Here is a 24,898-nt window from a genome sequence, read left to right on the forward strand (position 1 = left end):
GGATCCCATTACAACTTTATACCCAGTATTTTTCTGATTTGAAGATAAAAATAAGCCTAGAAATGCAAAAAAGTAATTTTTAATGGGTTTTGGCAATTTGTGAGCAAACAGTGTGGAAAATCTAAATAGCATAAAGAAAAAAATCATTTCAGAATTATCAAGGATGTTAGACAGTTAAACATCCTTCACCAGCCTATCATACCTCCTAAGATGGTGGAGTATAACAGAAAATTGAATTCTCAAACAATTTTGTTTTTTACATTCACTCAGATTTTCTGCAGTGTTTGCATGCAAATCATTAAAAAAATTATTTGTAGTCCAAGGAAAATGACGACTATTAGGGTAAATTATAGTATATTTGAATTACATTAAATAATACCTGAAGAATAGAATTGACATTAATAGAGCAAAGAGATTTATATGATCAGATCCATAAAACCATGAACCATGAAATAGATTAAGATAAACAATCACTGCACATTAACATTAATTATTTAAAATAAAAACACAGAATGAAAATTTCATTCAGGTGCTCAAAATCAATGAAGAGACGTAGAGAGTAGCGAAGATGAGATATATAGTTTTCATTCAACAAGAAGGGAAGAAAGGCCAATGGATAGTTTCATATCTTAATTAGATGCATTTTAACACCTAATTGTTCATTTATTTATATAGTGTTCACTTTATTTATGATATATACTTCATTCATTATATTGTTTTGTTTTTTGATTTCAATTGTTTATTTATATTAATTATTGTTATTTTATTAAGGACCAATAGATTAAATCTGGTAGACACACAAATAAAATATTCCTACAGGAAGATGGTATCTTGATCCCATTACAACTTTATACCCAGTATTTTTCTGATTTGAAGATAAAAATAAGCCTAGAAATGCAAAAAAGTAATTTTTAATGGGTTTTGGCAATTTGTGAGCAAACGGTGTGGAAAATCTAAATAGCATAAAGAAAAAAATCATTTCAGAATTATCAAGGATGTTAGACAGTTAAACATCCTTCACCAGCCTATCATACCTCCTAAGATGGTGGAGTATAACAGAAAATTGAATTCTCAAACAATTTTGTTTTTAACATTCACTCAGATTTTCTGCAGCGTTTGCATGCAAATGTTTCTGCAAAAAGGAGCTACTTAAAGGAAACATGCAACTGCCCATGTTTCTTTATTTGAAAAAAAAAAAAAAAAAGTTGAAACAGTAGATTAAATTTTGTCTACAGAACTCACACTAAAAGTTTTGTTAAATGATTATTTAATATTTTGTATATGAGTTGAAGCTGTTGTCTCATATTTATGTTTATGATAAGTTGTTTTATCATTTTACTAACTTCTTTTCAATTCTGTTAAGTGGAATTTTTACATATGCCAAGAGAAATCTAATAGAATATATGAACAGATGAAGGTGATATAATAGGTAAACTGAAAACATAATTGAATTTCTAATTCTGGCTATTTAAATAAGATAAAACCATAGTGTTTCCAACATTTTATATTTACTGGCAGTTATAAAGAGACGATTGTAACATTTATTGAAGATTTTAAATATAAATAGCTGTATTAATTGAGAAGTTAATTCCCTATAACTTGTTTCCTGTTTGTTCCATTATTGATAATAGCATATTTTAAAAAGATTATTGCTAGGTAAAGAAAGTACTTCTTGAAATTATTTTTTCTTCATCACCACATTTTCCTTTTCGATTAGGTAAGCTTATCTTATTGTTATACCTAAAGAGGATTATTTCAAGTACGCTCTTTTTTTTCTTTTGTTTTGAACTGTTTGCAATTACTTCAATATTGTCCTTAAAACTAGTCACAGAGAAATTTTCCAACATGCCCAGTAAAACTCCACAGACCTGAAAACCTCTATCTAATACTTAGATGAATTGATACCTATGTTTATTCTTCAAATTCAAAATGTATCTATTTAAACATTGATTACGCACTTAAATCAATTATACAATTTATATATTTATTATAACGCTAATAAATAAAAAATTTATATTATGTACATTTACACACGTATTTTTTTTTAGGGATTTTTAGAACAATAAATAATAATTTAACCTATATAAACGGTAATAGTTGGTCACAATGGTTTTTGGTCTCTTTATACCGCTATTATTATTGTTTTCCCTTGCTCAACTGCCTTTATTGGGTAATATACTACAGTATTTTTCTAGAAAGGGTTACATTAATAGTGATAAAAGAGTTCATATTGATAAAAACAAAATACATCAACTCACTGAAAGGATTAGAACTTTATTTTACAAAGTGACGGTTCTCTTGAGCACATAAATTCTGGCTTTTTCATTCAGATATTTCTCACTATTTTTACTTATTAAATTAACTTCATATCTAAACCTAAGCTTATTTTAGATCTGGAAATAGACTAAACGAAAAAAAATAATAATCTGATATTGTGGCTACATCACACAACTTTCACTCATTACAATAGGTGAAGTTACGTATGGAGTCTGGAAAAAAGTGCCCCCCCCCCCTCGCCCTTCAACATAGCCATCCTTAAAAACATTATACAAAATAATCATTCTTACTCATATAAAACATGTTGAAAATTTTAATAAATTACAAATATTATGGATTTTTTGAAGGCCCATTACTAAACTATAGACCTGTAATTTTCTCGATATGGAAAAATATTTTCATTTTAATCTCCTCTAGTTAATAATCAAATTCTTTGATGGTTAGTATTTCCAATTTAAACTAAAAAATAAGGTATTAGAAGGAAGCTAATTTGAAAATTTGCCATTTAAGCCCTAGAAGACTATTTCATATAATTAGGATAAGACCTATATGAGATTAAAGATGATTAAATTATATCAGTCCAATCAAAATCTTTAGAGCCATTCCTTGAGAAAACTTATTCCTACATACATTTTCTACATTCCTTAAGTTAATTTTAGTGGAAAAATTGCTTGCTGTAAAAACTAAGGTATATTCCAACCTTAATTGTGTTAATTTTAGGATCTTAAAACTTTTTTTTAAAAGCTAGATTGACCACATATACACAGATAATTTTTTTTTATTAATATTAAAAGTTTATGAAGCCTCAATAGCTGAGTGTTCTAGGAACTCTAACATTTTTTTTTTGTATCCCCTTTTATTGTAAAAAACAATGACTAATAACTTATGTAACAGAAGTCTTTTTGTTGCTATAGTGGTGTATTTTAAGGTAAACTGCATGGGTCCGCTGAAGGGGTGTTTTACATTAGAAGGGGTATAGCCATAGGATAACACAGAATAGGGAAGGACCAATCCGCTGGTAGTAAATTCAAGCAGATTTAATTGTTTATTTTTATCTGAACCCTCAAATTTCACATTAAGGAGAGTTGACATATAAAACTAACATTCATTTTAACTAAAAAAAAAGGTACAAAAAAGTGTTTATTGATACTACAAATCATCACTTAGTAAATTGGATTGAAAAATAAGCGAGAACCTCTCATTCCCCTCGCCCAATTTGCCTAGCTATTGGTAGTTGGTGACAAGTCCTCTAGTGTACAGAAGCTTGTAAATATGTAGAACATATCAGTTTTATTTCAATTGAATTATCTAACAAGAAGCCAATTCTTTATATAAAAAAAAAAAAAAAAAAAAAGCAATCTCCACAGTTTATGAAAATTGAAGCAAGATATTTTAAAGTTTAGAACTAATTATAACTTTCTTAAAATTACTCAGAACTTCCGACTTTTGAAAAAAAAAATATCTTTATATCACAAGGCCTAATTACATGAATTTTATTTATGAAAAAGATCACCTAAGTATTAACCATAAGATAAAAAAAAATTAAATTTACTTTAACTATAATTTTACCTTCAGAAAGAATTTGGAAAATAAACATTTAATTTTTTTGTTTACACAAAGCAAACACAGCAATAGTAGAAACTAAAAATTTTAAAATATTCTATTTAATTATAGCATATCAAGTAATTAAATTTATTAAAAAATGACAAACATGAGTCAAAGTGTATATTATATTTATTTAGTCATTGAGCATTATTCCATTGAACTTCTTTGGTATAGTACATATCCGTATGTACAACTTTAAAGTAGATAAGTTCATTATGTGATTAAAATGGCCATGGGGGAGGACGTATAAAAAACATTGGCATACCTACAATAAATAAAAAAACGAAGTATTATTAGGAAATGTGAGGGAGAAAGAACAACCTACAGAACATTAGTAATTATGGTTACAAATACAAAGTTAATGTCATTACATTTTATATCAATCAAATTTTGAAAAAAAAAATAAATCAACAACCACCAAGAAAATAAACCATAATTTTCTCCTTATATACATGTTTCCAATATTTTTATTGAAAATAAAATGCAAAAGTTTTTTTTATATTGGAAAAAGTGTTAGAGCAATAAAACTGAAACTAAATGTCACATCATTCTAATATAGTTGGGTACCTTTACAAGATAATAAAATTGAAAATAAAAAATCGTAAGCTATTTCCTGTAGTATTTATTATATTTTAGTATTTAAATTATTTTATTTATAGTGAACTGATAGAAAAAAATATTTTGAATATTGATGGCACAAGATTGGTAAATGCAAAAGAACTTTTTTAAAACCAACTATTTCATGTACAATAAAACTTGAACTATAATAATGGTGCTTAATGGCCAGAGAAATGAGGGTAATAATCAATAAATTATAAAACCTACTTCAGTTTTGTAAATTTACATAAGGTAAAAATAAAAAAAAAAAAACACACTTAAATATACACTGTTTGTGGTCCTGGTTTTGTAACGTAAGCATTGATATTTTTTTCTTAAGGCAGGATAAGATATTTTAATAAACAAAATTTTTAAATTTATTTAAAACAAAACATTTCACTTCACTTCAGAATACGAAAAAAAAAAAAAAAAAATTGTGGCAATCTTGGGAAGGGCTGACATAAGTGCAACTTCTGCAAACAAAATAATGTACTGAAATTCTATCAGTAATGATTGTGCCTCCTCTAATAGTTTAAGGTAGAAAATATTAGTTTTAGTATAATGGTAACAATTAGAAAAGAGCAGCTATTTAGCAGAAATTTTTTTTATGTTATAATAGGAGTGTGTGAGTTAACAGGAGGCGGTCACTCAATGAGACAGGCACAACCAGGATTGTTAATATCCTCTAAATTCCTACTCTTTAATTACAATATAATAATTTTCTACTAGAATTGAGCAGCGTTACAGTTCAATTTACACAAAATCAACTTACTCCTGTATTCTAATTTTTTTCCTATTGGTTCCATTATGTGTAAAAGCAGTCCCACGCTGTTTTTCTCAAGTTGTGATGTCTGAGGATTGACTGTTGGCGAGATTCTTTTTTCAGGCAAAGTACTGAACCAAATAAATAAAAGGAAGATATTGTTCGATATTGATACTATCCAAACTGTTTAATTATTTAGTTTAACAGCCTTTGATTAAAAACTAGAATTTGTATTAACATTTTTTTGGAACATGTCTAAAATACAATTAAAAGGTGACTGGTTAATTTTGAGTACACATCATCATATATGTTATTTCTGTTGGAGATCCCTTTTTGCAAATGAAGTATATATTAACAAAACGAAAGTTTAGTTTCAAAGATATTTTTAAGTAAAATGTGTGCACCTAAAATTGTTTTAGCTACTACTAGTATTGGACAGTTTGCGTTTGGAGTGGTATGATTGGGTATAAGGACAAATACCAATTCGGCGATTGAAGAAGCTAAACATATTCTTACACTAAAACAAAAATAGTCCATTTTAAGCTCTTTTAGAATATTATTTAGAATTTATGGTAATGTATGGCAGTGAGACATGCATGGACTCAAATCAAGGAAAATAGAAGAGCTCAACTGGTTTGGGAGAGAAGTTCTGAGAAAGATCTTTGGAGCCGTTAAAGAGGAGCACAGGTGGAGAATCAGAAGCTATGACGAAATAAAGGCATTGTAAGGAGAGCCTGAAGAAGTGCAGGCTAAGATGGATGGGACGTGTAGATAGGATGGAGCCCTGCAGGCTACTTAAAAGGATGGTAAATGGTGCACCAGGAGGAAAAAAGAAAAGGGGCAGACCCAAGCGTCGGTGGCTGGATGATTTGAGAGGGATGAGAATTGAAAATTGGAGGAGTCTCGCTGGAGACCGCAAGGCATGGGAAAGAATGGTGGCAGAGGCCCAGGTCCTACAAGGATTGTAGCGCCCAACAGTGAGTGAGTATTTAGTATTCTACTGAGCAGAGAAAAATAATATTTTAATAATCAAACAAGAAACATGTTAATTCCATTAAAGAGTTGAGAGTATGAATTACATTTCATGTAATATAAATAATCAAAGTTGTACTGAACCCCTAATGAATGAAAACCTTATCTGTACCTAGTTTGAGCAAATTTTTTGTAAGGGTCAGGGAGTGTATAAATTTAAACATTATTATATGAAAGTTAAAGAAAAAATAACAGTTGATAACATATGCTGTTTTGGATAATTTCATGTTGCTTAAATGTTTAATAGAAAATGTGGTGACATACAATGACTTTCTGGAGTCCTTATTCAATAATTAACCTACACATCATATATTAGCTGATAACATACATAGATTGAGGGGCATACGCAGGTGGCAACAATAGTCGTCATGGTTAAAAAACAAGTATTTAAACTTTATTTGGCTAAATATTATGTTTTATACATTATACAGGGTGTCCTATAAATGAGTGATCATATTGTGGTAGCAGATACTATACCTTAGAAAGAATAAAAAAGTCCATATGACCCATTGTCCAATTCTCAACGGTATAGGATAAAAATCAACTATTGTGGTGTTTTTAGCTGTTAACATTTTTTTTTCTCATTAATACTAAGATAAATCAACTTTAAAGCTCCCTTGAAAAATGTAAGAGGTACCAAAGTAAACATAAGAAAATTTCCTATGCATTTAATAGCTGTCCACTGTCTCACCATAAGCAACCTCACCAGCCCATTCTGATCAATCTACCTGTCTTCATAATGGTAAATAAGTCACTGTCTGACAGGCTGGCTGTTGTTGACTGGACAGCTGTCCAATTGAAACTAGCTGTTAAACTGCTAATGGTATGTGGTCCAATTCCAAAGGTTTGTGGGTTTATTTTAGGCTATAGGGATTAACGAGATAAGAGAGTTCCTAATATCAATAATTGAACTGTCAAGTATTTTACTCACTCTTCCACTTTGTGTGGAATGAGATTGTAATATTTTTAGAAATATTAAACTTTGATTTTCAACATAACGTCATGGAATGCTTATTTCCTTTTTTTTGCCAGATCCAACCCATTAAATCTATAGGAAATTTTCTTATCTTTAGTTTGGTATCTCTTACATCTTTTTAAGGGAGCTTTGAAGTAGATTTATTTGAGTTTTTTTTAAAGAACAACTACAGATAATAGCTAAAAACCCAAAATTTCATTTTTACCCTATACCGTTGAGAATTAGTCATATGGACTTTTTTGTGCCTCTTAGTATTTACTCCCACAATAAGACTACTCATTTATGGGATAGTAAAAAAGAATTGTGGTTTCCTAGTGGAGCCTCAGTGTTAATTAAATTGACTCCCGTTTAATATAGTAAAATTCATTTATACAAATAAAAAAATTTCTTACCAGTCAGTGCACTGACAGGCAGTCCGAACATAGAAGCAATATGATCTGTGAATCCATCGGGTGGCATACCAGGCATTTGTGGTGGTTTCGATTTATCACCTCCAGGTGGCATTGGCATCATACCAACTAAAATCAATTTCAAATTAGAAAAACATATATAAGATACCATTTATAAAGTAAACATTCATTATAATATTAATATACCAGGAGGACCAGGATTGAAATGTCCAGGCATTCTAGGAACCATTTGTTGTGGTGGTGGAGGCATCATAAGTGGAGGAGGGACACCAAGAGGTACATTACCCATTGGACCCATCATTGGAGGTCCCATGGGTCCCAAAAGTCCTGGTAACCGCTCTGAAAAGACAAAATTACAGTTAAATAAAAAACAATAATAACTTGCTTTTGTCAAAATTGAACAAAAAAATAATTCTAACTCACGTGGAGGTAATGCAAAAGGTGGTGGTATCAGCCCTAACGGAGGTGGAGGCATTGGAGTTGCAGGCTGAGAAACCGGAGGGGGGGCCATTGTTGTTTCAGGGAGAGGTATGAATCCAGGTAAGTTTCCTGCTGGCATAGGAATGTCTAATGCTGAATCTGATTTCTTGTGGTCATCTTTCTTAGACTGAAGCATTATATCAGAATTTGGATCCTGTGAATTTTTGAAGTCATCATTTCGGTCTTTCCTTTCCCCTCTTCTTCTCAAAGCGGCATCAGCTAAATTTTTAGAAAATAATAAATTAATGATATACATGAAAAAGTTGATTGTTTATAATTTCAATCTTTAGCATTTTCATTAGAAACTTTAAGAGTTTATCAAAATGAAGCTTGATATAATGAATGTTAAATAATTACATAAAATTATAAAACTTACTTTTCAGCCATTCAGGAAATGTTTCCTCGTCCAACATCCCTCCTTCTTCAAGCAGAGTAAAATCAGTATCGTGTGATAGTTTATTCCAAGGTATATATGATGTACCTGTTTCGACCTCCCAATAGTCCTTCCATTCTTTTTCTTTCATGGCTTTTCCAGGAGCCCATGCGATCTATATTAAGAAAAACAATTAACAGTAGCAAAAACAAAACATTTATGATATATATTAAAAAAAATTATAATATTATAATTCCAATATTAGAATCAATATTTTACTGTTAATTTTTCTCGGAAAGGATTGAAAACTTCGCTAAATTGATAAATGCAAAAGCATTATTTATCATTGTCAGTATATAATCCAAGCAAGATGGAAAATAATTTCTAATATATAAATTCAAAAACAGAATAAATTGTTTCGGTCTTACAAGATTTAAAAACCAAATAAAATTGCTATGTTCTTTCAACCCTGTTATAACATATAATATAATATCAATTGTACAATACAACATTTAACAAATATAACTCAACTTACTGTTATAGCTTTAGAATGAAGCTTGACATGCTTCAAATTTCTTAAGGCCTTATCTGCATCTTGCCTTCGATTCATGCATACAAAAGCGCAACCCCTAGGAGGAATTAGGTTGATTGAGACAATCTCACCATAGTTGCCGAATGTATTTGATAATTCTTCTTCAGTAACCAGTTTTGATAAATGACCAATCCAGAGTGTTGTACTGCACACTATAAAATAATTTAAAAAAATATATATTGTAGTAATATTTTACATCCCTTATTAAATAATATCAAACAATATTCACTGTTACTAAGAAGAGAACAGAAGCATTGGAAATTAAACAATTACATATTAAATATTATGAAAAATATTAAAAAGAGAACTTATGTTGGGCCCTGAGAATTAAAACCCAAAAATGAACTGTTTTTGAGATAGCACAGGTCAAACCTAAATAAATTTAATGATAGTTCCTATTGTTGCCATTGGATACCCACAGATGTTTAGTTCTTTCCCGTGGCTAACTCTAAAACACTGCTAAATATAAAAGGATCTTGGACAAATCCTGCACTCCACATTACTCTATGATTAATATTGATAATGTAAAGAAAACATTGTTATTTTAATGGTATGAGAAAATGTATATATTTTACATATAAAAAGTTATAAATTATTTGATAAATCTAAATTAAATATTTAAGTCTCGCTATAATAATAATAATAATTTGGGAGGATGTGGATTGCTAAATATTGAAGAAGCTTGCCGCAAACAGGAAGAGACCCTATGCTAATACTTTCTCTCAAAAACAACAGGGGTTTGTCTCGCCATCACAAGGATGGGCTCTGGTTTAACTGCACTTAATCTGAGCAAAGATGTTGAATCAACAATCGTATCACAAAATGAACGACTGGCGGAATGGAAAAGCAAGTCGCTGCATGGGAGATTCTATAGCCAACTGAACAAAGCCTCCATAGACAAAGAAAGATCAGTTGAATGGCTAAAAGCTGGAAGGCTATTCTCCGAGACAGAGGGATTTGTGATTGCCATTCAAGATCAGGTTATTGCCACCAAATCATATAGGAAGCATGTGCTAAAAGACACAATACCGAATAAGTGTCCATTATGCTCAGTAGTGCTGGAATCAATCCAACATATCATGGGTGGAAGTTCTGAGAAGTTGGCTGGTTCTGAATATTTACAGAGGCACAACAATGAGGCCAAAACTTTGCATCAGGCCCTGGTGATAAAGTACAAGTTAATTGATGATAAGAACCCATACTACAAGTACCACCCAAATAGACTCCTCCAAAAAGGTCCTCTCAAGCTCTATTTGGATGAATCAATAATTACGGACCATACAGTACGCCATAATAAACCAGATATCCTTCCTATTGATCTAAGAAAAAAGAAAGCGGAACTTATTGATGTCGGAATCCCAAACGATAATAATATAAGCTCTACTGTGGGGGAAAAACTAAGGAAATATCAGGAATTGGCGATTGAACTGAAGGAACTGTATCACTTGGAGGGAGTTACCTCAACTCCAATCATAATATCTACCAATGGCCTCATACCAAAATCGACAGTGGCAGGCATGAATTGTTTGGGAGTGCCTGTTGATGTATTTAGAGAGGCTCAACAGTCGGTTCTCTGAGACACAGCACATATAGTGCGAAAGGTTTTAAATATTTGAAAAGAGAAAATAAATAAATAAACAAAATATGAAGGTGGTTGAACTTCTGGGTCCCCCACTTCAGATATACAACCTGCAATAGCGAGAAAAACCTGATAATAATAATAAAGGCTTAGTGAACCAGAAGGTTCAATTCAGGCACCACCAAATGTTATTAAAAATTATATATTCTCCCTATAGAAAATAATTTTATAATCTCACTGCAGTGTTATTTAATAATTTAAAAATCATCAAATGGCAAATGATCACATTTAACAATATAAATACACAGTGCATTTTATATTGTTTTATAGTAAGCATGATTACTTAAATATTCAAATCAAAATATTTAAAACTATTTCGAGTGAAATTATATAATTGCAAATAGAGAACTTCAATCAAGACTCAAATATCAAGTATTTAATAAAAATTATAAAATTTCAATTTTTTTTTTTTTAAATGATGAGTTAGTTGATCATAGATGATATAATTAGAAGATATTTAAAGATGGTCTGCTCTCACAGCATCCCCAATCATCTCATATACTTGTATTTATACATGAAATTACATCTCATATATAAATAACCATTGCTTTCTCATGTAGTCAAATATTCTGATAATAATTTTAAACATTTCATTTTCCAGTAATATTGATTTAACAAAATTTTGTAGACAGATGTGTTAATTATGTAATGTTTCCATAGCAACCCAATAAAAAATTAAATTAAATAAAAAATAAATTTGTATAATTAGTGCTAGAAATACTTCCAATTAGGAAAACCATCATTAAACAAAGCCGACTAAGCTGGAGCTCAGTCACTCTAATATTAGTATATTGCATATAACCCAAAACAAGATCCTTTTGATTATATTAAAATTAGGTACATAGAATAGGTAAGTTGCATGATACATTTCCACTAAATTATATATTCATAATTTTAAAAGCAATCACCAAAAAAATTCACAGAAGTAAACAGATAAAATCAATAACCTATAATAAATTATTAAAAAATAAGTACTTATATTGTTCAGGAATTATAAAAAGCAAAATAACTTAAAGCTAACCTGCAAGATGGTTCTTTTTAATGGGTGGGAGCCCCCTTTTTCTTCTCCGCTCAGTCTCGCGGTCTTCTGATGTCGATCTGGCACGTCTTCTTGAACGAGACCTAGATCTTGAATGTCTGTTTCTGGATCTTGATCTTCGGCGTCTCCTGCTATCACGATTACTTCGAGGTGGGCTTCTTCTAGGTGGAGAATCATTTCGAAGGAGATCAATGACTTCAACATCAACTCTAGAAATAAAATGATTATTTTAGTAAAAATAAATTATAGTACTAATCCCATGCCAAGCAAATGACAATAACAATTTTTCAAAGATATAATTTAAATTTTTGCATGATATCGGCAGAAATTTTCGCTATCCAAAGCCATTTTGTGAAATTCCTGACCAAGTAAGGTTTTTGTCACAGCGTAATAACTTATTCAAAGGATATGTCATGAATCTATTGGAACATTTTTTTAAATATAAAAGCATTTTTTCCCCAAATGATTTTTATAGGGTTTATGAGATAGAATGTGAAAACTGGGTTCCTTCCATAATTAATCCAATTCAATGCTGTAAGGCAACCATTATTATATAAAAGATGCCATAAAAAATGACTATTTTAATTTTCATGTATAGCAATGTACATACAATACACATTAATGAGGTCTTAATAAGATTCATAATTTTAAATCAAGTTTATAAGAAAATTCAGCAGAAAAAACTAATACAAATTCTGAAAGATTTTTATGGGCTTTGCAGGATTAATCTCACTTCTAACCTGACTTTCTAGAAGAGCATTTTCAATGTCTTTAACTATGTACATATAATGAACAATAGCTAAATATAAAAAAAAAAATATTGACAACAGGGACAATCTCGTGAATTAATGGTGACTTTCATAAAATTTGCTGTGAACTTCTAACCATTAAAAATCCCTAAAATATTCCCAAAAAGTAGATAGATATAGAACATGTATTTAACATGATCATGCTCAAAATTTAAGGGAAAATACTTTTTCTAGTAGAAACATCCATTTTAGCACAAATGAAATTGCTAGTACCGAGAATAATGTTATACTGCATTTTATGTAATTGTTCATCCTTTAGTCCACCACATATATAAATCTACACATTCTTCAAATTAAACTAATGTAATACTATAATTGTAAATAGGCACTGATGAGGACAGAGGTCAAACGTCAAAAAAAAAAGATAAAAGAAAAGACAAGTCAAGTTAATGAAAAAGAAAAAAATATTATATAAATTATAATCAATTAGATAAGTACTGCACCTTGCTGAAGATGGTAGATTTCTTTCATCATAATCTAGGGTTGGAAGATCTTGGTCCAGAATTGTGCCATGGAATGGATGAGCAGTAGAAGGAGTACTATATGCAGGCATCGATGATGACAACTGCTGAGGCGGAGCAACAGGAGGAGGTGCCTGAGACATTAAAGTATCTGTTGCATTTTCCATAACTGTTGGCTTGAAATCGCATTCAGCAGCGAAAGGAAGATTCTAAAATAAAACATTTTAATGTGCAATGGACTTCTAGCAATATTTTCACATAGGAATAAAATGAATTAAGTTATAGATCTGTGGCTTAATGTAAGAACAATTGTAACTTTTTGATCAAAATGAAATTAATTATGGGTTCAGTAAAAATAAAAATAATCATTTATTAGTAAAAACAAAAACCTATTTATGTAATTAACAAACAAAACTTCTGACTGATTTTTAAATCACTGTTAACCGAAAAAAAAAAAATGTTTTTCTTATTAAATTTCCAGCTCCGGGACCTATGACCTAACCCGCACGGCCGCCAGGTCCCATTATCACACGTAATCATCCTTTATTATCATTAAAATGTAAAATGTTTAAAAATTCAGAAAATAATGTTTGTTAATAATTAGTACTGGGACATAATTTCACTATCATTTTTAACAGGCACATGCAAACACTAAAATAAATTAAGTAGAAATGACTCAGAAGGGTAGGTAGTGTTCCTGAATAGTAATATTCCTTCCACTTGGGGCTGATTTTATAGTTGGTCAATGAATTTCCAAGCATACAAAACAAAAATTATTTTGAAATAGTTAGCAGATGACTGTCACTTTAGTGGTCAACACTCAAGTTTCATGGTATCCATCAGTACTCAGTAATTAAGTACCAACAATTTATTCAATTTGAAGCATTTATTGATGTAGAATTAATAATGAATGGATAAGAACAACATAAATGGAACACTGGCAGTTACGGAAGAAATTCAACCTTTTTTTTTTCCAGTTTTACCTTTAATTATTTATTATTGCTTCCAAATGAAAATATTTTTAAAATCCTTTCCAACATTAGTACTGATAAAATTATCACAGATAATTTTAACTGTGGGTTATCAATTATACTTTATATTGATAAAATATATGAAAATGCTGGTACTTTTGTAAATCTTAATTAATTAGTCCACAAATTGTTTAATTTTCACATATTCTGGGCTCGAAATTCAAATTAATGAAATGAACTTAGATCTTTGATTTTAGATGGTTGAAAAAAAAACAATGAAGAAGAAATTAATAACAGTGCAACATATACTTAATATTGCACCAGAAATTATATATCTAAAATGATTACATATACAATAGGATTATTCCCAGAACATATTATTAAATATATTTTAATTGATAAGGTTATATCACTAATAGGAAACAATACAAATAATGCAATATCACTATGATGAAAAAAATCAATCACTATTTTGGACTTGCCATCTGCAAATCTTAATTTGACAACCAGAAGAATCGCTGTGGTGTTAAGGAGAAATTTATATGGTAAGCACATAGTCTATGCGACTCTGCCAAATAAAACAAAAAAGTGGTGAAAAGCATTAGAAAGAATAAACAGATAATACAGCACATGATTTCTTAATAAAATAGGGCCAATAGTTGATTAAGACCATCCTATGCTGGCTCAATTGTGTAAGCCACACTATCTAGGTTTCCATTGTAAGAATGGCAAACCAATAGAACATATGACAAAATTTTGAAGTATTGGTTATTATTATTTAGTGCGAATTAGCACAACTCTAATGTGGTAAGGAATACCTGCCATTGCTTCTCCAAAACATTAAGCAGTGAAAAGGTATGGAGGATGACGAGCCCCCCCAAATCAATAAAAATTAACTAATTCAATAAATTAGTATATAAACTATATTATGAAATAATCGTTAGGTTAAATCTGAACTAAAATATAATGTATGGTTCCAGCAACTATTTATTAATGTTTAACTTCAGAGCATTCATAACAACTTGATTACAACAAATAAGGATGAAAAGTTTTAAAGAAACTAGCAATTATAAGACTAATCAAAATACAATCTCAAAATGAAATGAATTTTTGAAAGCTCAATAAATTGAAATTAAACTTCTGGTTAAGAATGAGTAGAACCAATTCATAAAATCTTGTTAGCATTATACAGATATACGTTTTTACATTACTTATAAATATTAATTTAAAGGAATGAATAATCTTAATTTTTTCCATCATTAAATGAAAATACTCAAGTAAACTACTTCAAAATCTATTACAAAACAAATAGTGATGTAATGTAAGGTGTAACATTTCATTGGCAAATCAAAACAATTGGAATCTTGCAGATAACTAGCATAAAAGGGTATTGGATTGGTATGGCTTTGCCCTGACAGATGCAATGGCTTACCATTGTACTTTTTTAGATTTAAAGTTATCTATTCAAATTTCTTTAATTAGCTAACCTTTTATTCTTGCCCGAGTGGGTTGACATTTCTATCAGATTTTTTACTTAAAGAAAAAAATCTTTCGGAGTACCAGCAATCGTGAAATTCATTTTCATGGTTCCTATTTAAAAATCCAAACCTACACCAGTAGAATGGCCATTTTTTAATAACTATTATATAGATTATAAAATCAAGTAAAAAATAGTTTTGAAAAAGGACCAATAAAACTACCAATAATTTATGAGTGAAACATTCTGGATTACGGGATAGTAATTAAATCTGAATATAAAAAATAAAGAGTAATACTAATAAAAAAATATTAAAGCATTCAATATTGTGAATCAACAAATAATGAAATGAAAAAATGTAATGAGATTTGTTTTCTATTAATAAAACTATTAGTATCGATAATATAACTCAATATTTTTTTATCATAGAAACGTTTAAGGCCTAGAAGGGATTTTTAGTCTTCTATATAAAATATAAAACTTTTTATAAGTTTTATTTAAAAATGAAAACATTATATTCATGATACATGATTTTTTTAATGATCTAGATCCCTCCCCTTAGTTGAAACGGGTAAAACTTAAAAATAAATTTATGTCTATTAAAATATAATTTTTTTTTTCTTAATTTCCATGGATCCATGGATAACAGGAAAAAATGTCAACTTTTAAAGATAGTTACATCCACAACTCATAAAAAAATTATGTTAAGGTCACTAAAAAACAGTGAGTGAATTCTAACATAATTCCGTAAAATCCAATAATAATAAAAGATAAGTAGAAAATTATACAACAGGAAAATTTCGAATTTCCCATATTCTTTATTGCTATTGTTCTCAACCAGTGAGAGAGCCAGTTAAGTTCTGTATCCTTATAAGTTGTTCATCCTATCTATTAGGCATAGATCACAATTGCCTGCCATTACTTGCTAAAGATGTTAATGAAACCCAAATGTCCCTTTTCAGAAAAGATAGGGCATTATGAGCAGGGATCAATTACTTTCTTACTAGTGTCTGAAATAGAACATAAGTACCAAAGTTTGAGGTAATTGCAGTCGAGTGACTTGAGGCAACAGCTCAACAACCTTGAGTCTGGAACAGCAGTTCAATAATGACCTGAACGGATTACTTTTATTTCATTAGGGTGGCCCTATGGAGTGACCCTCCCAGTCTGGTCAGAGTAGGTTGGTAACCTACAGGACAATCCTCCCCTCCCGTATGCCAGAAATGACTGGTATGGGAAAAAAAAGTACTTAAATATTTTAAAAAAGGAAACAGGTAATATGATGGGGGTCACGGTAGCAGCGTGGTAACGCCCCAGTCTACCAACCCGAAGGTTACGAGATCGAGTCCCCGGCCCTACCCGGGATTTTTTCAAGCATACAAATATGCAATACTCACTCACAACCTCCCCCCAGGCATTTGTGAGGCCTGTAAGCCAATGGGTGGGCACTCACAAAAATAGGCGTGGGAGTGACGAACCCGCCCTATGAAAACCTTGTCATGAGACGCGTGATGTATTTCCTACATACATTGCGTGAGGCCTTGGACCTCTATGGTCACGCCAATAATAATAATAATATGATGAAAGCTGACTAATTCCAATCTCAACTACCATTAAAAGTACAACACATCACATATTTCACATTTGTCATAAGTAGGTCTATTTAACAAATTAAAAAAAAAAAAAACTGTCAATGTTTAGGATAACCTATAACTAAGCAGTTTTAATACTATTCAGTTGAAGTTGATTTAAAGATTCAGGCTCTTGAAAGTACTTGGACTTCCCCAGAGAAATTTATATTAAATGCTGATGTGGAGCATGTGAAATATGTTTTTGGAAACTAGATTTTTCCCAGAAATCAATCATAAAAGACCATCTTAAGACAGAGTAGTACTAAAGTGGCAAATAGCCAATTTTTTGCTGAGATGAGCCAAAATACAACAAAATATCATACACAATGTTTAATCTAAGAAATAACTTGCAAAACCTCACATTTTCCCAATAAAATAAGTTTCAGCCTCTCTGTAAATATATGTATTCTTCATATTTTCATGTATTTACAACAGTATACTAATGGGTGAAGCTCGACTATCGATTTAAAAAAAATAGTATATCACAAATTTAAATTTAGATCCCAACTAATTAAATATTTCCTAATGTTTAGTTTTGGATTCTATAAAAAGTATGAAACCCTAGAATTTTTTAAAGAGCATTTAATCATTTTGGTAAATTATTAATCATTTTGGAAGGGAAATGGGTAAAATTAATATGTTGATTATAAGAAATGGTCTGAAAGCTAATAGCCTTCAAACAAGAAATAGTGACTACAAGTGGATTAAGGTGAGAGGAATAGTTACTTCCATTGAGAAAAGTTAGAACAAAAAAAGTAAGTTGATCATAGAAAAAGAATAATAGGCTGAGCACTAACTGCAACCGAGTATCTCAGAAAGTCATCTGATTATTCTGAACAAGTATAACATCCAGAATGCAAAATATATAACTTTAGATTCAAGAAAAATAAAATAAATGATCATATTTATTTCGTATTTAATATTCAAAATAACACCTAATATTAATTGACAAATATAAATAATTTAATATTTTTTGAAGTGAAAATTATCGAAGAATATTTAATAATTTCATTTACAGTAACCCTTAGTTATTGATTTAAAAAAACGTAAACTGATTAATAAGACAGCAGAATCCTGAACGTTTAAGTATGTTAGTTCAACCTGTATTTGGTCGATTTCTTTAGACAATAGAATTATTAATTTGAACTTCTTTCTTTCAATGTTATAAATTAAATCTATAAATAAAAATGTTTTTAATTACTATTATTTTAATTAGCTCCTTTCATTGAATTAATCACTCAATCATGAATAGTAAGAATTCATAAAGCATAACAAAATATTGAATACTACAATAACTAATCAGGATTATCTTACTCTATACTTATATTTTGTTATGAATGCTATGCAAGGCCTTAGAACTACATAAAGATTAAAACTAATATTAATGACAAAAACAAACAAATTGAAAATAGTTTTTGGAACCACACACCGATAATATTGTATGCGATGAAAATTTAACGGCAGTTTGACTAACAGGTAAAGTTTGTGCCAGGTGTTTGTCAAATTCTTCTTCTTGATGCCTCATTTCTTGCAACCTTCTCATTTTGTCTTCTATTTCTTCTTGGGTTGGTTCTTGTTTACGATTAGACATCTGCTGTTGAAGAGTTTGCAAATGCCGTAGTACCTCAGGATTAGACAGAATTCTATAACATAGTAGAAAACAGAAAACCTTTAAATTAACATATAATAATAAAATAAATAATTCTTGATTCATAAATAACCTAACTTAATGTATAAAGATGTATAAACTGTCAAAGTAACAAAGATACACACAAAATGAAATCAAAGAGCAAAAATAAAAAGAATAAAGAACAAAATAGCCAACTGAAAAAAGAAGAAAAAAAAATACATCCAATATGAATATGAAAAGCTCCTTTATGTTAATATTTCGTAACTTTGATGTCATTATATTGAAAAAACGATTTAGATTTTTTCATTAAAAAAAATTTCAAGTAAAGCAACCAAAAATCTAATCAGAACAGTTACTATCAACCCTATAACCAATTTAGAATAATCGAACTTTCAAATCATTTATAGTACATCTATGATGAGTTTGCCTGTCAGTAAAGAAGGGGGAAGGATTCGCAGTGGCAAACATTCTCCTGCCAACCCCCCACTCTTCTGTCTTCTCTCCACTCAGTCGAGTGAACTTCCTTTTCTGGACGTTGTAAAATATAAAATGCTTTGTTGTAGACTTTCTTGCCGGTAGGAAGGGTTTGCTATGGTGAGGGGGAGAAGGAGGTAGGGTGTGCGAGCTCCCTTTCCTTCAGGCAAACTTATTTTAGACATACTGTACTAATTTTGACAATTGACAAAACAACTAAACATTAACAGTGGTAAAGAATAATGAAAATCACATAAAATAATAGGAACAAAGAAAAAAAAAGCAACAAAATGAAAAAATTGTTTTTAGTACTCAAGTAAAATAAATTTTTGTGTAGCAATAAAAATCTTAGAAGACTACCAAGAAAGTAAAAGCAATATGGCATTAGGCCAAGCATTTGGTCAATACAGATATTAATGTTAAATCGAATAAATTAATGATCACCACAAATTTAAGAGGTCATAATTCTTATTCTACAGAAAGAGACTTGACCATTCAATTGGAAATATCCAGAACTATGTTTCAAATACGTTTTAAGATAACAGACTGAATAATAACAATAAACAAAACAATGGTAAGATTTAGACTTAACTATATATAGAATAGAGTAAACCAGCCAAGCAGACAGAATTGTTTTTTTAACAATACAAGCACATTTAAAAATCATTAGAAACCGGGGGGAAAAAAAAAAATCAAAACCAAAAGTAAAAACAGAGCGTGAGTATATTTGATTTGATATCAGCTCTTATGAGACAAGCAAATAAAGATTCACTCCACCGTGACCTCAATATTTTAAAAATAAATAGTTAGTAATGCGAATTAGAATTTTAAGGAAATAGTTTCATTTTATCAGCTATTTCAAAAAATAATTAACCAACAAGCTTAATAAGAAAAGTATGTTATAAATTTAATATAATTCATGTGCTAAGCCTGTAAAAGTTAAGAACTAATTTGAATTCTTATGCTTAATATGGCCGATAGAATACTCGACCTTACTTCACACTTATTACTTTAGCACATTTAGTAGGTTAATAAAGAGCATTCATTCAAAATTAGGGCTAACATATAGCTTATATTAAACATGATGGTACATTTAGGACTTAGCACAAGTTCCACAAATACCTCTACTATCGATATTTATCAAATAATATACAAAGTTATATAGAAGCTGAATAAATTAAAACTAAGGAAATAACAAAAAATCCAAATTAGTTCTAAAAATAAATAGAGTACAGGAAAAAAAGTCAAGATAAACAACAATATTTTTACATTCAAATAAGATTGAGTAGTAGTAAGAATCAAAATATTGTGAAGAACACCTCCCCGAAGAGATCGAAATGGGGGATGGACAAGATATTTGTAAAATATTTCGTACAAATAAGTTTTGTTTGTTATAATTTTTGTTTGGTTTATAAATTTTTGTTTAAACTATTAGGAAATTTTAGATTTTGTTGCTCTGAATAGTTTTGTAGCAACTTTTCTACCTAGAACCCGATTGAAAGCTGTTAAATTGTAGTACCTTATTGGTAGTGGGGTATTTTTACTAACACCTCATATGAATTGGAAGTTGTTTTCCATGATTGTGTTGATAAAGCCTAAAAGGAACTAAAAAGTTAAGACTGCTAAACTGACAGTTCTGGCTGAGTTTGTTGTTGATCACTTAAATGTTTTTATAGAGAAAAATGGATGTAGTTTTGTGACTTGGTATGGATAAAGAACCTTCTTCCTGTCAAAAGAACCTCATACACCATGAGAAATAATCAACTACATTACTTGTAGTCAAATCTGCAGTAGACATAGAAACAAAGAGTTGTCATTCCCATCATCGTCTACTGTTCAATTTCTGTTTTCAAAGTTTATGTACATTTGCTATATGCATCTTTCCTGGCCTTTTTATCTCAGTTTAGCATGGTTTATGGTGCATCAACAAAAAATTGAAAATTTCTTTAGATCTCAATTTTGGCATAATATTCATCCTATTTACTTCACTGTTTGGCGGTTTACAGAAATAGATGTTACTCATACCATTATTTAAATAATACAGTGTTTGATTGTTTGCAGAGCTTTCTTTGAAAATAACTTTTTCCAAATTAAAGCACAAGCTAGTGTTCGGTTGTCAGTCACAGAATCTACAACCATTTTTCACCAAAAAAACATGAGCACGACCATCAAGAAAAATAATACAACAGAAACCGACAGTTTATCTTTATAATCATAATCCACTTTTAAATCTTCAAACATCACCAACACAAACCTGGAAAACATAACTTTCAAATCAATCCATGTAATATAAACAATGAATTACTACTATTTAAGTACAATCAATTAGATACCAGGTAAAGAAGTTGCAACCACATTTTATTAGGGGAGGCAAAATCTAAAATTTATAGATCATTTTGACCAAATGTACCTAAACTTAGCCCTTTCCATGAAAATGTATGGATTAATAACTTCCCTAAATATCATTAGAAAGCAATTTTAAGTATACTGACCTTTTTGAGTAAAATGTTTCACTATAATTTTCAAGTTTGAAGTACGTTTTCAAATTTTAAATTTTTTGAGTAATTTAAGTGAAATCCCACCTACCATTTCCTAATGACAAATTCCCTCTTCTAGACACAATCATTAATTTATTTGTGTTTAACAAAAATTGTGATTTTTTTTTTTATTATTCACCTTAAATCAACCATAACTTTTAAATTATTGACTCTATCGTCTTAACAGGGTTTTCAGGGTTTTTCGATCCAGAAACAAAAAATTATAATAAAAAATATCTTACTCGACTTATTTTAAGCAAAATAATTTACAAATGTCCTGATACACATCTCGACCGGTACCGGAGAAATTGTCCCCACGAAATTAGTGCTGACTGCAGATCTGAATTATTAGTACTAAAACAAATTTATAAAAAAGTTTTACATAAAAATTTAGTTGTTTATTTTGTTGATTTGGTCCCATTTTTCCTTTATTGATAATCCACAACAGAACAAAAATGTCATAACATCATTTATAAATAATAATGGTCTCATATTCACTTGTCTGATCATAGATATTATTATTAAGACAACATATGTTTGGGCTATAAAAAAACTTGGCATCATTATTATTCTGCTGGAATACAGTGACATTTTCTCTTTCAACTGCTTTCATTCTCAAGAAAACCTGCTTCTTAGTTAACTAAGTTGATTTGTATTTACAGAGAACAAATAAATTATAGATCCTTTAGAAAAATGTTGAAAATAAAGTAACAAGCTAGCTTTGTGAAAAACGTAAAATTCATGCAGGAAACCTATGTTTTATTGAAAGAATATTGAAACACATCCTTACAATACAACAATGATTTACAGCAATAGTCTGAATAATCTGAAAATTGCATCCAGCAGAGAGTATTAAATCAGTTTGTTTCACATAACGAAATGCCAAGAATGTGTATTAGATAAATAAATATTTTTTTTATAGCCACACCAAATAGATGAGAAATAGAATACCAATATTTTAAATACTATGACTATAGATAGAATCACACACACCAACTCCATCTTAACCTCTGACATATTTAAGGAATAAAAACAGCTAAGTTAAATATTGTAACAAAGCATAATAGATAACATTTTTAATATACATGAAACATTATAATAAAGAAGATGATCAAGAGCGCTAGTCAAAATATTTTGTTTTTATTGTGACAGTCACCCTCACACCAAGTTCTACTACAAAACAATTGATAATTATTAAAGTGAGATTAAGATATGTCTGTGTAATTTGGAATTGGTGGGTTTTAACTCTACTATCCAAGCCTCAAACAACAAATCTTCAAAACAATCTTCTTCAACAATTCTTCTAGGGCTGAAACAAAATATAGAGCTAGTAGTTTTTATGTCTAAAATCTAAAAATCTTTAGAACTAAAACATTTCAAGTAGGTAATTAATTCCTTTGCAAAGGTTGTACTAAGTTATTAAAATAATTATCCTTAATTAAAGGGAATAAAAATAACAATTACAATTAAGGATTAAAGATTAAAAAAAAAAAGTAAATGTGTGGTTCCAAGTTCATATGATATTATCATATATAAGTTATTCTACCTTCTACTAATTAAAATTGTTTTAATAAATGGTAGTTAATGTTGCCTGCATAGCATTCAATAAGTATAAAATAATATTTAAGGAGTCTTTCCAAGTCGGAAAGAAAATCAAATAGAAAAAAAAAATCTTAAATCTATCAAAACCAACCTTAGAACAAAAAGCCGGAACAGGAAATACTTCAGTTGGAGATGGAGATTCAAACTGAGCTGGATTCATTATTTGCCTTACCTTCAATATTTTTACATGACTTATTTGATAATTCCGCAATTAAACCCCACCCCCTTTTTCCACAAATTTAATAAGATAAATTAATTAATAAACAAATATAAAAAAACCATATCAAATCAATCCATATAAAAATGTGAAAGCTAGTTAGATTACAAAATGTTTTAAGGTAACTTTACCAAAAAAAAATTAAGAATGGAAGTGAAACCCTGAACTTCAAAGAATTTGATAGAGCCAATAAATATGTTTAAAATATATGCATCATAAGGAATGTCTAGGATGGATTAAGATTTGATTTTTAATTTAGCTAGATAAGCAATACTAGGCATAATTACAAAATATAACATTTTAATCCTTTGATTAAAACAGCTATAAAATTGATCATTTTACAAAACAAATTGTAATTGAAAAAAATACTGAATTTTTGCCAAAAATAAAAAAAAAAAGTAATTAAAAATGATAAACTATAATTAACACCAGCAGGAATTTATTTTCTTTAGGATTTATCAAAATCTTAAAAAATGTGAAATTTATAATTTTCCCTTTCAACTTAAATATATATAGATTTCGTAATGAAATTCTTTATACACACTCGTTATAACATAAGAAACATTAATAAATTCTAAAATTATTTACATTAATTATAATACTTATACTCATATATAAGGAGGTCACTCATGGAAAAATAATAAAGTGATCATTTTTCATTCAGTCTTCTTAATTATCATTCTTGAATTATTTTTGGATAGAACAGTGCAAACCCCATACTAAAGTGATCTAAATTTGAATTCAAAATCAGTAACATACAAGATTTACAGCCGCTAGAATAAAGGTAGTTTTTGTTTATTTCTTCTCTAATTTACTACAACTCTGACAACACTTTGGTCATTGAATACTAAGGTTTTTTTTTCCAATATATATTTCCATAAGAATATACATTGGCATGTTTTTGCTATGAGAAGTATATTATAACTTTTTATTTGAAAATTAGATATCCAAAAAAGTTTTCAGCTAGATATTTAATCATGAAAAATTGTGTTTTTTGTCATCAAGTACATTTTACTTCAAATCCACTTTACTTATAAGCTTGAAATTTTCTTTAGAAATTTGATGTAACTATTAATAACACTGAAGAGCTACTAAATAAAGGAATTTTAAAACAATGCAGTAGTTCATAATTTATAAGATATATTGCAGCACAATTATATAATAAAATGCAATGTTCAATACACGACATGATAATTTATTCATTAAAAAATCTTTCATTAAGTAGATGTAATATGTCAGATAAAAAATGCATGAAAAATTCCAATTAAACAACTTAAGCAATTTTTGAGAAAAAAGAGACTTTTAT

At 29.4% G+C, this 24,898-nt stretch overlaps 1 protein-coding gene and 1 long non-coding RNA gene across 6 annotated transcripts in view; one reads left to right on the plus strand and one right to left on the minus strand.

The window, feature by feature from the left end:
- Isha (Insulator su(Hw) mRNA adaptor) overlaps positions 1 to 24,898 on the minus strand; it is a 72,696-nt gene that overhangs the window by 18,892 nt on the left and 28,906 nt on the right. For 3 of the 5 annotated variants that reach the window (XM_014430525.3, XM_014430522.3, XM_014430527.3), the window contains 8 exons: positions 18,562 to 18,775; positions 13,036 to 13,262; positions 11,766 to 11,992; positions 9,049 to 9,257; positions 8,517 to 8,688; positions 8,084 to 8,359; positions 7,847 to 7,999; positions 7,643 to 7,768 (listed from right to left, as the gene is read on the minus strand). In XM_014430525.3, the coding sequence (XP_014286011.1) occupies positions 7,643 to 7,768; positions 7,847 to 7,999; positions 8,084 to 8,359; positions 8,517 to 8,688; positions 9,049 to 9,257; positions 11,766 to 11,992; positions 13,036 to 13,262; positions 18,562 to 18,775 (1,604 nt within the window). The remainder of the gene's footprint in view (positions 1 to 7,642; positions 7,769 to 7,846; positions 8,000 to 8,083; positions 8,360 to 8,516; positions 8,689 to 9,048; positions 9,258 to 11,765; positions 11,993 to 13,035; positions 13,263 to 18,561; positions 18,776 to 24,898) is intronic. The other 2 variants (XM_014430526.3, XM_014430523.3) reach the window with 2 other exon arrangements.
- LOC106686922 (uncharacterized) lies at positions 11,421 to 13,288 on the plus strand. Its single transcript, XR_001344084.2, has 2 exons — positions 11,421 to 11,594; positions 12,918 to 13,288. It is a non-coding gene; the product is annotated as an uncharacterized lncRNA (long non-coding RNA).

This window comes from Halyomorpha halys, unplaced genomic scaffold, assembly GCF_000696795.3.
Source record: "Halyomorpha halys isolate HHAL.00 unplaced genomic scaffold, Hhal_1.1 Scaffold898.1, whole genome shotgun sequence".
NCBI classification, from domain to species: Eukaryota; Metazoa; Arthropoda; class Insecta; order Hemiptera; family Pentatomidae; genus Halyomorpha; species Halyomorpha halys.